General features: G+C 54.2%; 1 protein-coding gene across 3 annotated transcripts; it reads left to right on the top strand.

The window, feature by feature from the left end:
• The first annotated feature begins 5,703 nt into the window (after window positions 1–5,703).
• On the top strand, window positions 5,704–14,701 carry MPND (MPN domain containing). Of its 3 annotated transcripts, none has more exons than XM_082650659.1 (13): window positions 5,704–5,756; window positions 5,854–6,116; window positions 6,830–7,066; window positions 9,442–9,574; window positions 10,144–10,228; window positions 10,428–10,524; window positions 10,822–10,894; window positions 10,973–11,049; window positions 11,886–12,054; window positions 12,141–12,211; window positions 12,774–12,863; window positions 13,552–13,644; window positions 14,439–14,701. In XM_082650659.1, exons 1-13 carry the CDS (start codon window positions 5,750–5,752, stop codon window positions 14,523–14,525), a joined length of 1,482 nt encoding a protein of 493 aa, XP_082506785.1. In that variant the 5' UTR covers window positions 5,704–5,749; the 3' UTR covers window positions 14,526–14,701. The 3 variants fall into 3 exon arrangements, with proteins under 3 accessions (XP_082506785.1, XP_082506783.1, XP_082506784.1); XM_082650657.1 differs by having other exon boundaries at window positions 9,313–9,574; XM_082650658.1 differs by having other exon boundaries at window positions 10,822–11,049.
• The last annotated feature ends 5 nt before the right edge of the window (window positions 14,702–14,706 follow it).

The following is a 14,706-nucleotide window of genomic DNA, read 5'->3' as shown; positions in this document are numbered from 1 at the left end:
CTCCCTCCCCTGCCAGGGCTGGATGGGGGCTGGGCCTGGGCAGGTCCCGAGATCTTAGGGAAATCCCCTCCTCTCTGGTGCCCAAAAGAGGTCAGGGAGGCCTGGCTGGAGTAAGGGAACAGAGGAGAGAGCTGCTGGGAGCTGTCAGTGCCAGGGCATCAGGAGGGGGACCTGCCTAAGCAAAGGCCTGGAAGGGAGAGAACGGAGTCTGGTGCCAGAGTGGTGAGGGGATGAGACCAGAGAGTGGTACGATGTCCAGGAAGCCCATTAGGCCGCCTGGACGTTAGAACAATCTTGTTTGTATCTACCAAAAATCTTGCAGGGATTTTGACAGGAATAGCACTAAACCTGTATATCAGTTGAGGGAGACTTGACATCTTTTATGTCCTGTGTTGAGTCTTCCAACCCACAGACATGGTCTTTCTCTTCCTTCCTTCCTTCCTCCCTCCCTCCTTCTCTCTCTTTTTCTTTCTTTCTTTCTTTCTTTCTTTCTTTCTTTCTTTCTTTTCTTTTCTTTCTTTCTTTCTTTCTTTCTTTCTTTCTTTCTTTCTTTCTTTCTTTCTTTCTTTCTTTCTTTCTTTCTTTTCTCTCTCTTTCTTTCTTTCTTTCTTTCTTTCTTCCTTAGTAATTATAAACACCATTGTACTTTTAGTTCCAGTTTTCATTGTTCATTGCTAGCATACAGACATGCCATTGATTTTTGTGTGCTGATCTCTTATCCTATAACCTTGCTGAACTAACCCACTTCTTAGTTCAAGGGGCATTTTTGGTAGATTTCTTGTGATTTTGTACACAGGCCATCATGTCATCTGCAAATAGGGTTAGTTTCATTTCTTCCACCTTTCCAATCTGTATGCCTTTTATTTCCTTTTCTTGTCTTATTGTGCTGGCTAGCATTTCCAGGACTCTGTTGAATAAGAGTGGTGAGGGTGGACATCTTTGCCTTGTTCCCAGTCTTAAGGGGAAAAGTGGGATTTCCCTGGCAGTCCAGTGGTTCAGACTCCATGCTTCCACTGCAGAGGGCACGGGTTCAGTCCCTGGTCGGGGAACTAAGATCCCACATGCCACGTGGCGTGGCAAAAGAAAAAGTGTTCCGTCTTTCACCATTAAGCACAATGTTAAGTTTTGTAGACGTGCTTCTCCAAGTTGAGGTAGTTTCCCCTCTGTTCCTAGTTTGCTGAGAGTTTTTATTATGAGTGGGTGTTGAATTCTGTCAAATGCTTTTTCTGCATGAATGGATACGTTCTTATGATGTTTCTTCTTTAGCTTGTGTGTTAGTTTTCTGTGGTCGATATAATAAATTATCACAAATTTAAAGGCTTAAAACAACACAAATGTATTATCTTACAGCTCTGTAGGTTAGGAGTCCTACGTGGATCTCACAAAGCTAAAATCAGGGTGTTGGCAGGGCTGTTTTCCTTTCTGAAGGCTCAAAGGATGAATCTATTTCCTTGCCTCTTCCAGCTTCTAGAAGCTTTCCTCATTCCTTCCTCCATCCACAAAGCCAGCAACTGTGGGTAGGAACCTCACATCATATCACTCTGAATTTCTTCCATAGTTATCTCTTCCTGACTCTCTTCCATTTTTAAGGACCCCTGTTATTACACTGGGCTCAGCAGATAGTCCAGGATCATCTCTTTATTTTATTTTTATTTTAAAAAATTCATTAATTTAGGCTGCGCCAGGTCTCAGTTGCGGCACGTGGGATCTTTTGTTGTGGCGGGCGGGCTTCTTAGTTGCGGCATGCATGCGGGATACAGTTCCCTGACCAGGGATTGAACCCCAGGCCCCCTGCATTGGGAGTGTGGAGCCCTACCCACTGGACCACCAGGGAAGTCCCAGGATCATCTCTTTATTTTAAAGTCAGCTGATTAGCAACTGTACTTCCATCTGCAACCTTAAATCCCCTTTGCCATGTAACCTAAATATTCACAGGCTCTGGGGATTCAGACATGGACACCTTCAGGGAACCATTATTCCACCCACCACAGTCTCTTAAATATGGTGGAAAACACTGACTGAATTTGGCGTACTGAACCAGCCTTGCACCCCTGGAATAAACTTCACTTGGTCATGATGTATATAATTCTTTTTATGTATCGCTGAATTCTATTTATTAATATTTTGGTAAGGATTTTTGTGTTTGGATTCATGAGGTATATCCTGTAGTTTTCTTTGTACTCTTCTTATCTGGTTTTGGTGTCAGGGAGATGCTAGCTTCATAAAATGACTTGGGGAGACTTCCCCGGTGGTCCAGTGGTTAAGACTTTGCCTTCTAATGCAGGGGATGCAGGTTCGATCCTTGGTCAGGGAGCTAAGATCCCATATGCCTCGCGGCCAAAAAAATAAAACATAAAACTGAAGCAATATTGTAACAAATTCAATAAAGACTTTAAAAATAGTCCACATCAAAAAGATCTTTAAAAAAAATGAATTGGGAAATATTCCCTCTTCAATTTTCTGGAAGAGAATATGTAAAATGGTATTAATTTGTCTTTGAACCTTCATAGAATTCTCCATCTGGGCCTGGAGATTTCTTTTTTGGGAATTTTTTTTTTTCTCCCAAGCAAATGAATACTTTTATTAGCATGGTAAAAAATATTTTTTTAAACACATAGGGTAAAAAACATTTTTTTAAAACACATAGGGTTTTGACTTCAAATACTTGCCAGGCCTGCTACAGAAATTAACGTGTAGCTAAAGAATTTATGCATCTTGAAGGTACCTAGTTCCTTTCTGGGGACTTTTAAAATTACAAATTCAATTTCTTTCGTAGTTATAAGGCTGCCTGGACTTTATACGCGTAGCAAAGAATAGCCTTTGGAATCTGCTCAAGAACTGTGTAGTCTGGGCAACCTCTTCATCTGCTGAACTGTCTGGTAATGTTGATTATACTATCTGCCATATAGGGGTGCTGTAAATGGTTAATAAGGTCACAGCAGTTAGGTTTTTTTTGTTTTTTTTAAAAAAATATATTTATTTATTTATTTTTGGCTGCGTTGGGTCTTTGTTGCTGCGCACGGGCTTTCTCTACTTGCGGCGAGCAGGGGCTACTCTTCCTTTCTGTGCCCGGGCTTCTCATTGAGGTGGCTTCTCTTGTTTCAGAGCACGGGCTCTAGGAGCACAGGCTCAGTAGTTATGCCTTGTGGGCTCCAGAGCGCAGACTCAGTAGTCGTGGCACACGGACCTAGTTGCTCCGCGGCATGTGGGATCTTCTAGGCTCAGGGCTCGGACCTATGCCCCCTGCACTGGCCGGCGGATTCTTAACCGCTGCACCACCAGGGAAGTCCACACAGCAGTTAGTTTTAATTTTATTTATCAAAGGCAATGGGGAGGGAGGTGGTCATAGTTGTATTTTATAAAGATCTCTCTGGGGCCAGCCAGGGTGAGAGATGGACAGGGTGTGGGTGAGTGTGGAGGCCTGAGTCCCTAGGAAATGATCCAGATGGGAGAGGCTCGAGATCCAGCCCTGGGTTTTATAAGAGAGCCAAAGAGAAAGTAGGCAAGGTTATGTGGGAATAAACGGGCCAGTTTGAGCTCTGCTGAGTCTAAGGGGCTGGGGGATGCATAGTTGATGGCTAGCTCCTGGGTGGGTGGTGAGATGACTCCAAAAGGAGGTTTGGACTGGACACAAAGTGAGTGTCAATGAAATTTAACTATCAAGTTAAGAAGAAGAAAAAAGGGAATTTTATTTGAGCCAAACTGAGGATTATAACAGAGGAAGCAGATTCTCAGAAAGTGCTGAGAGCTGTTCTGCCTGTTAGAAGCTGAAGGCACATATACATTTTATTTATTTATTTGTTTGTTTGTTTGTTTATTTACGCTGCACCACGGGGCATGCGGGATCTTTAGTTCCCCAACCAGGGTGCGAACGCGCCCTCTCTGCGGTGGAAGCATGGAGTCTTAACCACTGGACCTCCTTGAGACAAAGGATCATACATCGAAATGATACTGATATTCTACATAAAGTTCACCAAGGATAGATAGTCCAGGTAAGCCCGTAAAAAGGGAGGAGCGGGCTTCTCTGGTGGCGCAGTGGTTGAGAGTCCGCCTGCCGATGCAGGGGACACGGGTTCGTGCCCCGGTCCGGGAAGATCCCACATGCCGCGGAGCGGCTGGGCCCGTGGGCCATGGCCGCTGAGCCTGCGCGTCCGCAGCCTGTCCTCCGCAACGGGAAAGACCACAACAGTGAGAGGCCCGCGTACCGCAAAAAAAAAAAAAAAAAAAAGGAGGAGCAAATCATCCTGATCCCCTACAGAGCTGGGAAAGAACACTATTCTTTTAAGAAGTTACATTTACTGTTGAGTAGGCATTCCCATCTTCCCATGTTTGAGGATCACTGGTTAATGTGTAATGCAGATTGGGGAGAGAGGGAGGAAGGAGGTCCAAACAGAGAATTTTGTTTACTTTTTCTTGTCCTGCCTTAAAATACAACTTTTATTTCATCATGAGTAATAATAATCATTCACATTGCCTAGCTCTTACTCTTTGTCAAGCTCTGGTCTTTAACAACTCTGAAGTAGGAATTATTATCCCCAGGAGGCAACAGGGAGGTGGAGACACTTGGCCAAAGTCACAGAGCTGGGAAGTGGTGCCGCAGGATTTGGAGCCAGGTCCAGTCTGATTCCAGATCATCCTGGCTGGACACCCCCGCCCCTAACAGCCTGTCCCCTCTTCCAAACCCGGGTCGGGTACACCCATATGCGGCTGAGCCCAGCCAAAGGTGCCCTGCAGCTTAACGGAGCCCCCACCCCGGGCTTTAAGCCCTGCGAGGGGCTGGTGAGTCCCAGCGCTGGGAGGTGGCCCTGCGCCTCGGAGCGGAGGTCCCGGGACGGCGGCCACCGAGAAAAGAAAGGGCTGCAGCTGTGCGGCGCACTAGCTGGGCTCAGCCCACATGCACGAAGCGCTAGCGTTGGGTGGGGGGTGGAGGCCACGAGCCAGCTTTGACCCGCGAGCTGATTGGCTAGCTGAGGACAAGACCCTACAACTGATTGGATGCGTGAGGCCGGAGTCTCCTGCTGACTGCTAGAGGAGGAGCAGTTTAACACTGATTGGCTGGAAGGAATCCAGCCTCTACCGTCTATTGGCTGAAGATGAAATGACCCAGTTTTAATTGGTCGGCTGGCTCTGCTGTGATCCAATCATGGAATCAGTCGAGGGCCGCCGGGAAGGGTGGAAGTTAACCCTTTAGAGAGTGCCGCCCGGCTTGGGCGATCTACAGTCGCGGCGCGGGGCTGCTTCCCCATTCTATCCCGTAGCCCCAGGGCAGTGTGGCTCATTCTCCCGGACCTCAGTGTCTCCTCGGTCCCAACAGCCGAGGCCTGTGTGTCCCTCAATAGGAGTGGCCGCGGACCTCAATTTCCTCGGTCGACGTAGTGGGCTGAGCCACCCTTGTCCCCCAGCCCCAGGCCTCAATCCTGTAGGCTATGGCCTCGGGTGGAGTCATTGGTTCTCCGAAACCGTAAGTCCCCGGCCTTAGTTTCCCCAATGGTACCCTGAACTCTCGGCTACCAGCCCCCTCCCATGGAAGGTGGCCTCGGGCCTCAGTTTTCCGAATGGTCCCGGAGGATTGAGCCGCCGCCTCTTTCTCCAGCGTGTGCAAGCCGGAGGCCTGACTTTCCCCGCTCGCTCCTGCTGACCCGCCCACCGGCGGCGGCCAATGGCTGGGGCGCTTCCCGCTCGGGGCAGAGCCGCGTCACGTGCCGGGAAGAAAGCACCAGAGGCGCGCTGGGCGTGTGGCTGAGCGGCCATGGCAGGTACGGCGGGCCTGGCGGGGGGCCGGCAAGGCGCTGGGTGGGGTGGCTGGACCAGCTCGGGGTGCGAGGCCCCGCTGCAGCCTGTTGCTGCCCGCAGCTCCAGAGCCGCTGTCCCCCGCGGGCGGCGCGGGCGAGGAGGCGCCGGACGAGGACGAGGCGGAGGCCGAGGACTCTGAGCGGCCGGGGGCATCGGGTGGCGCGCGCAGCGGCGGCGGAGGCGGCGGCGGTGGCGGCGGGGCCGGGCCAGGGAGCTGCGGTGGCCCGGGGGGCGCGCTCACCAGGCGCGCGGTCACGCTGCGGGTGCTCCTCAAAGACGCGCTGCTGGAGCCCGGCGCCGGGGTGTTGTCCATCTACTATCTGGTGAGCACCCCCTAGCCGCATCCCATCCTAGCTGGTGCAAAAGGGGAAACCGGAGTCCAGTGTGCTTTCTTGCCGCAGGCCGAGCCCCGGTGTGGGGAGGGGAAACTGAGGTACGGAGCATCCTGACCCAGCACGAGCCCTTCTGGGCGGGAGAACATTGTTTACCAAATACTCCACTCAGAGAGGACACTAGTGCCTTCCTGACTGTGTGACCTCATTCAACCTCTCCGTATACCAGTTTTCTCATCTGTAGAATGGGATTTTCTTTCCTCCCATGGGGTTGCGTGAGGATTCAATGAATACAGTGCTCAGCAGTATGCCTGCTACACAGTAAGTGCTTTTTATAAGTGTTTGCTATTATTACTATTATTGTTACTGTTGTTGTGCTCTTTGTGAGTGGGAGCAATTTGTGAATTGAACACCTGCTGTGTGCCAGGCTGTGTTGGGTGTTAGGGACACAGCAGAGATCAAGACAGACCCTGTTCCTGCCCTTTGGGGCTCACAGTCCAGTGAAGGGAGGGAGTACAGTCATATAACTGGACAGTTCCAATCCAGGCTGATCGGGATGGTACCTAAGCTGGAAGCCTTCCTGGAAGGAAGCAAGAAGTGGTTACCAAACCCTGGGAAGCGGCATGGGGTCAGGGAGGACTTCCCAGAGGAGGGGTCTTGATGGGTACCAGCTCTTCGGCCCAGCCAGCCCACTGTCACTGCAGGGGAAGAAGTTCGTGGGAGACCTGCAGCCCGATGGGAGGATTGTGTGGCAGGAAACGGGCCAGGTGTTCAACTCACCCAGCGCCTGGGCCACCCATTGCAAGAAGCTGGTGAACCCAGCCAAGAAGTCTGGCTGTGGCTGGGCCTCTGTCAAGTACAAGGGCCAGAAACTGGACAAGTACAAGGCTGCCTGGCTCCGGCGAAACCAGCTCCATATACCTGCAGCTGCCGCCGATGAGGTGCGTCCTTCAGCCTCCCTGACTCACTGTTGGATAAGGAGTACCCAGAGAGAGGATGTTGGAGCTGGGGCCTTGAAGGATGAACAGGAGTTGGTCAGAGAAAGGTGAATGGAAGAGTTTTCCAGAGGAAGGGATAGCATATGCAAAGCCTTGTAGGCATGAAGCAACACATGCTGCTTAGGGAACCATTATTAGCTGATGCAGCTGGACATTCAGATGCCTTGGTAGCTGAAGGGGCTGGAGACATCAGCAGGGACCAGATCTGGGAGGGTCTTGAATGCCATGATAGTAATAGATATTCTTTGAATGTTCACCAGCTGGGTTGAACTTGGCCAAGGACCCTCTCTGGGTTCCTAGTCTTTTTCATATGTAAAATAGAGATGATAACGGTACCCAGGTGTATTACACACACACACCTGGTTGGCAAATCTTTAGGGCCACTGGCAGGCTGGAAACTCAGGCAAGAGTTGATGCTGCAGTCTTGAGGTAGAATTCCTTGTTTTCCAGGAAACCTTAGTTTTTGCTCTTAAGGCCTTTAAACTGATTGGATGAGGCCTACTGACATTATCAAGGGTAATCTTCTTTATTGAAAGTCACCTTATTGTAGATGTGAACCACATCTACCCAATGCCTTCAAAGCAACACCTCGACTAGTGTTTGATTAAATAACTGGGTACTATATCCTAGCCAAGTTGACTTTTAAAACTAACTTTCACAGCATGCCATAGGGCTATTCATTCAGCAAGTATTTAGTAAATGCCACCTGTGTGCCAGGCCCTCTTCTAGGTGCTGGAGATAAAACAGATCAAAATGAGAAAAAATCTCTGCCTTCATGGAGAGAGAAACAAATAAGTCCACCTTACTGTACGTTGGCAGAAGTAAGCAGGGACAGGGGATGGGAATGGTGGGAGGGTTAGGGTGGTCAGGGAAGGCCTCACTGAGAAGGTGACATTTGATCAGTGAACTGAAGGAGGGGAGGGAGGGAGCCATAAGGCTTTCTGGAAAACAGCACATGCAAAGGCCTTGAGGCTAGACTGTGGCTGGTGTTTTTGAGGAACAGTGAGGCTCCAGTGTGTCTGGAGCAGAGTGAGCAAGGGGCAGAGAGGGAGGAGGTGAGGACCAGGGCCGGCGGGGGGAGGACAGGGGCAAGTCGTGCAGGACATCATGGGCTGCGGCGTGGACTTGGGCTTTTACCCTGAGGGAGGTGGGAGCCCTGGAGGGCTGTGGGCAGAGGAGGGGGCGGGACCTGACTCAGGTGCTCACGGCCGCCCTCTGCTGGCTGCTGTAGGGTGTAGGGAGGACAGACTGGGGCCAGGGCGTGAGAGTAGGAGCCGGGGAATCGGGGTGCAGGTGATTGTACAGATCCAGGTGGCTGATGATGGGGTGGACCAGGACAGCCATTGAAGGGGGAGGAAGTGGGCAAGTTCTGGTTAATTCTGCAAGTGGATCTGATGGGATGTGCTGATGGATCTGATGTTGGTGTTAGGAGATGTTTTGTTCTGAGCAAGTGGGTAGACAGGATTGCCCTCATCAGAGATGTGGGGAGGAGCAGGTTTGGGGGGATGGTTGGGGCAGGGTGGCCATGTTGAGTGTGAACCCCCCACGAGGAGATGTCAAGGAGCAGCTGGACCCCAAGTCAGGAGCTCAGGAGAGCCCCAGGCTGGAGTCAGGACTGTGGGCAGTTGTTCAGGGGGTAGATGGGGTTGGAGGCCACCCAGGAGGGATGTGGGTGGGGAAGGAAAGAGGCCCGAGGACCCAGCCCTGGGCCAGCGAGTGAGATGGGGGAGAATAATGGGGTCCAGGAGAGGTGGGAGGGAAGCCAGGTGAGTGGGGGGCTCCCTGAGGAGTTTCTGGGAGGAGAGGAACAGACCCGGGCAGACGCTGCCAAGAGGGGGGCAGGGGGACAGAGACTGAGATGTGACCATTGTGTTTGGACACAGAGAGGTCACCTCGGCAAGGTTTCTTGAGAGAGCAGGGGGAGAGGTTATTGAGAGAATCTGGTAAAATAATCCATGCAAAGTGCTGGCTTGCTTGCTGGATGAATGGAGCAACAGGGCATATGCTAAATGCTTTACACGCATTCTCATTTCACCCTTACGCCACGCCTGTGGGGCTGGAGGTCATTGTGCCGTTTAACAGATGAGGAGACTAGAGCCCGAAGTCTGTTTGTAATAGGCAGAGGCGGGATTCGAACTTGCGAGGCTAGTCCACAGCCTAGATTGTTTCTGCTCACTCCCTCCCTCTAGTGGGCACCTGGGGCAACGACAGGAACCGAAGGCTCAGGCCAGCCAGAGGTCTCTGTGGAACTTGCCGGGAGAGTAGGGAGCAGCCAGCTGAAAGTCCCGTCGCTGTCCCCCCAACCCCGACCCCGCCAGAGCCCGGCCAGCGAAGGAGAGGAGGAGGAGCTAATGATGGAGGAAGAGGAGGAGGAGGTTCTGACAGGAGCCTCAGCGGAGGACAAGAGTCGGAGACCACCGGTGAAGGGCCCCTCGGAGCCTGTCCACCCTGGTGAGAGGTGGGGGGAGGAGGGAGGGAGGAAGGGCAGGAGGCCGACGGAACTCAGGTGGGGGAGGAGGCTGGGGGCAAGTCTGGCCTTTCTTTTCCTTAGAGCCCCCAAGATGCCTGGCTGACTTCCCAGCCCCCGTTGCCTAATTTCACTCTCACTGCCTGACTTCTTTAAGCTCTAATACTACATTTCTTGGTCCCACTGCCCAGTTTCTTTATCTGCTGCCGGATTTCTTCACCATGCCGCCTGATTTCCTTGCTCCCCCGTAGGATTTCTTTGCCCTGTTGCCTGATTTCTAGCCCTGCCGCCTGATTTCTTTGACCCGTTGCCTGGTCCTCACCTGACTTCCTGAGCCCTTCATCTGAGTTTTTAAATCTCTTCTGCCTGATTTGTTAACCTGCCGCCTGATTTCCCAGTCCACCTGCCTGATTTTTAAGGCTGCCCCTGGAGTGGTTTTTTTTGTTTTTTGTTTTTTTCTTTCTCCGGCTGCCTGGTCTTCATTTTCCAGTTTCTGGCTGGGGAAGGAACTGACGCTGCCTTTTTTTTTTTCTCTTACCCCCCAACCCCGCAGAGGCCACGCCCCCAGGGAAAAGGGTGGAAAACAAGATCCGGGTGCCTGTGCGCTACTGCATGCTGGGTAGTCGAGACTCTGCCAGGTCAGATATACCCCATGCCTGCCGGGACCCTCACCCCCATCGGTGTGAGCTCTTGCCGGTGTATGGGGAACAAAGGCAGGGGTAGGGTGGAGACAAGGCCTCAGGTCCGAGCTGGATGTGGGCAGCTGGGGAGCCAGCGTGGGGGTGAGGAAAGGGCCTGGGGGTTCCTGAGGCTGTGGAACCCTCCTGGCTCCTTCAGGAACCCGCACACCCTGGTGGAAGTAACATCCTTCGCAGCTATCAACAAGTTCCAGCCGTTCAACGTGGCCATCTCTAGCAACGTGCTGTTCCTGCTGGTGTGTGCCCAGCTCCTACTTTGCCCCTTAGGGGTCAGGGGCTCTCAGGCCTGGGCAGGGGGTGTCCCCCCACCCCACCCCCCACCAGAGGATCCCTGGAAGGTTGGCTCCATGAGAGCAGAGACCTTGTCTGCTCTGTTCACTACCGGTGAACAGTAGGCGCTCAATCAATGTCTGAATGAAGAAGGAGGTGGGTGGGCTGACCCCGTCACAACGCAAGGGCCCTGGCCCTCAGGACGGCCTTGGGGCGGCGGTGCGCAGTCTGAGCGGGTCTTCCATTGTCCCTCCCCTCCCCAGGACTTCCACAGCCACCTGACCCGCAGCCAGGTCGTGGGGTACCTGGGCGGCCGCTGGGACATCAACAGTCAGAGTGGGTATTTGGGGCCTGTGGGCAGGGGGGTGTTTGGGGCTGGGGTCGATGTCCACGCCTTCTCCCGCCTCCGTGCAGTGCTCACGGTGCTGAGAGCCTTCCCCTGTCGGAGCCGGCTGGGGGACGCGGATACCGCGGCCGCCATGGAAGAGGAGGTGAGGGGGCGCACGGTGACTCGGCGTTCTGGGGAGGGCTGGCGTGGACACAGCTGTCCTGGCTACCGCGTCTTGGCGCCTAGCACCGTGTCGCCACTCAGCAAGGGAGCAAATGGGTGTGTGTGACCTCCGGTCCCCTCACCTGTGACCCCCACCCTCATACTTCCTTCTGTACAGACGCCGCCGCCGGCCCCTTCCCCTCTGAGCCTGTCTGGCACCTGGTAAAGGCCCGATAAGTATTAGCTGCCGTCCTTAATGTTTTCATAGGGTGCTTAGTACGCGCCTGCGCTCCACACTCACCTTGTCACAGGGCACAGAATGCGTGTGGATTGGGCGCGCACATGTTTCTCCGCCCACTTCTTCCTTTCTCTTTACCCTATCTCTTGATTTAACTATTGATTGAGCGCCTACTATGTGCCGGGAATTGTTCCTTGAGCTAAGGATACAGCAGTGAGCAAAATAACCTTTTATCTTAGATTTATGTGAGGAGCATCTTTGTTTTTTTGGGGGAGGTCGCACCACTTGGCTTGCGGGATCTTAGTTCCCCGACCAGGGATTGAACACCAGGCCCCGGGCAGTGAAAGCGTGGAGTCCTAACCACTGGACCGCCAGGGAATGTAGCAGCAACTTTTTAACGTTATTTGTTGACTGTCCCCCACCCCCCCACTGGACTCGCTGAGGGTGGAGCAGGGTGTGTCTGCGTCACTGCTGTGCCCTCAGGCCTGGTACACAGCAGGCGCTCATTAAATGCTGGCCGCGTGGGGCTGGATGGGTGCCAGGCACGTGAGCGCACTAGGGCTGCTACAGCCCCCGGCCCCGTGCGTCTCTGCCCCCAGATTTACCAGAGCCTGCTCCTGCGGGGCCTGTCCCTGGTAGGCTGGTACCATAGCCACCCGTACAGCCCGGCCCTGCCGTCGCTGCAGGACATCGACGCACAGATGGACTACCAGCTGCGGCTGCAGGGCTCCAGCAATGGCTTCCAGCCCTGCCTCGCCCTGCTCTGCTGTGAGTCCCGGGAAGGGGTGGGCGTGGGGCCCCAGAGGGCCACCGCGCCTCCATGCCCAGCCCCTTCTCTCTCTCTCCTCCCCCAGCCCCTTACTACTCTGGTAACCCGGGCCCAGAGTCCAAGATCTCGCCCTTCTGGGTGATGCCGCCCCCTGAGGTAGGCGGGGCTGCTGGGGGGAGGCCTAGGGCTGGGAGGCGTGGGCGGGGCCCTGTGTGGGTGTGGGAGGGGTCAGGAGGCCTTGTTAGCCGCAGGAAGCCAGTACTCTGGTTCCGGGCTCATCTGGGGAGCTGGGGTCTGCTCTCATCTGTGAAATGGGAACAAAATCATTGCTCTGAGGCTGTGGGTGTGAGGACTGTTGAAAAGGTGGGTGCTCTACCTGTAGCATGCTGCTTTTGCACCAAGGTAGCCTCCTTCCTGAGCCCTGTCTGGTTTCATTCCCCAAGTCCATCTCGGGGTCAGAAATCAGCTTTAGAAAGGAATTCCGGAGCCATGGCCACTCCTGTGTGTGTGGTGGGGTGGGTGCCACCCTGCCTCCCTGGTCGCATTGCTGGGTTCCTTTAAGGTCTCGCGCGGCTCTGGATCTGATCTGAGTGCGGAGCCAGGCCTGCAGTATCAATTCTCTGACTGCCAGCCCTGGGCACTTCCTGCTGTGCTCTGCCATCTTGGAGGGGGGCCGGGTTGGGGGTAGCTAGTGGTGACTGCCATGTGTCTCTGCCAGCAAAGGCCCAGTGACTATGGCATCCCCATGGACGTGGAAATGGCCTACGTCCAGGATGGCTTCCTGACTAATGACGTCCTTCATGAGATGGTGAGTTCACTGCCGCGTGAGGTGGGTGGGGTGGGTGCCCTGGGAGGAGCAGGTGGGAGATGAGGGCGCCCAGCTGGATGGACATGACACTGTAGGACTTGGGAAGCGCTGGCTGAACGGGCCACATCAGGGCCCAGTCAGGCTCCTCTTCCGCTCCTGAAAATCACGGGCTCTTAGGATCAAGTCCCAGATCCTTGCCTCAGCCCCTCCTACCTCTCCCCCCTCGCCCTCCTGGCTGTTCTGGAACATGCTAGGGACGCTCCCACCTTGGGCCTCCGCAGCTGCCAGGGATTCTCCAAGTGGGGACACGTGAGAACCTCAGGTGTTACTCGGACGAATAGCGAGCAGGCACGTAAACAAACGGAGCTAGTTCGTCACACCTGTGACTTCACTGATGTTACTGCTCTGGCTAAGGCTAAACCGTGGAGCCATGTCAGGACCGGGGCAGGTATAAAGAATCACATTCAGTGTGCCTGCTGCTTCTGCAGAAGTTGTCTCCCCCTCCAGGGGGCCCTCCTGCCAAGCCCCTAATTTCTTCAGGACCTGGGTAACGTCTACATGCCACACTGCATTAGACTAGAGGCCCCCCGAGGGGTGGCAGCAGTGTCTGTCCCACTCGCTAATGTATCCTGAGTGCCTGGCCCGGGAAGTGCGGTCGCAGGGGCTCACCTGCCCCACCGTTCCTTAGATGCTGCTGGTAGAGTTCTACAAGGGCGCCCCTGACCTCGTCAGGTTCCAGGAGCCTTGGAACCAGGAGCACACCTACCTCGACAAGCTCAAGGTAAGACTCATGCTGAGTCCTGTGCAAACCCCTCCTTTTATAAAGATCTCTGGGAGCCCCGGGGACCCCCCCCCCCCACTGAATATATTCGTGGGCAGCTTGAAGAGAAGTGAGTTCTTACCTGGGCCTATACAAAAATACTTCAGTCAGAAATGAATGCTACCAAAGAAAAGTCGTGTTTTATCACATGGAGGTGGTGACGCTGGTGGACATCACCATCGACATGCAGATGAAAATGCAAAAGCCCCGTAGACCTCATCACCCCTGGGACGTCCCAGCTGGAGACGCTGCTCTGGGCCCTGCTTCTCCCGGGGCGCCCATGGAGGTGCAGGAGGGGTTCTGAATCTTAAGCAGCAGCAAAGCTGAACCGAGCAGAGCGGCTGGTGCTGGGAGTGGGTTTGTCTAGCCCGCTGGTCCTACCGCTGGTAAACGGGACGTGTCGGCAGGGGCTCCGCATATTTCCTGCCTTAGAGTCGTTCTCAGAAGACACTACCCACTCCGCTTTGCAGAGAAATAGCTGCACACGTTTGCTTGTTTTGTTCACACTTAACAGTGACCAGGGCTTAAAGCTGCCACTGGTTACCTCCCAGACTGGTGCTAGGTGGGTGGGGTGGCCTCGGCACACGAGGGGGCCGCGTGTAAGAGCAGGATTTGGGAAGTGTGGAGGAACCTCACCCCCAAAGGACGACGTCCCCAGGCCTCAAGGTGTGGCTTCAGGGACACGGCTGCGTGCTTGGGTTAGGAGAGCCCCCTGGCAGGCTGCAGCCCTGAGGCATCAGGCCTCCTTATTTCAGATCTCCCTGGCCAGCAGGACGCCCAAGGACCAGGGCCTGTGCCACGTGCTGGAGCAGGTTTACAGCGTCCTCAGGCAGGGGAGCTGAGAGCACCAGCCTCCAAGGACCAGGGAAGCCTTTGGTCAGATGCGGCTCCCCGAGGCTCTGCGTGAGGGGAGTGGGCCCAGGGCCTTTGTGCTGCTTCGTTCCTGTGTGACTGAGGTGTGTGACGGCAGGGGCTCAGATAATAAAGGAGAAACAGCCTAGGCATGTGCCTCACGGATTCAGG

The sequence above is a fragment of the Grampus griseus genome, assembly GCF_964374135.1.
Source record: "Grampus griseus genome assembly, chromosome: 3".
Classification (NCBI taxonomy): Eukaryota; Metazoa; Chordata; class Mammalia; order Artiodactyla; family Delphinidae; genus Grampus; species Grampus griseus.
The sequence above is the reverse complement of the archived record's forward strand: the minus strand, read 5'-3'. Positions and strand labels throughout refer to the sequence as shown.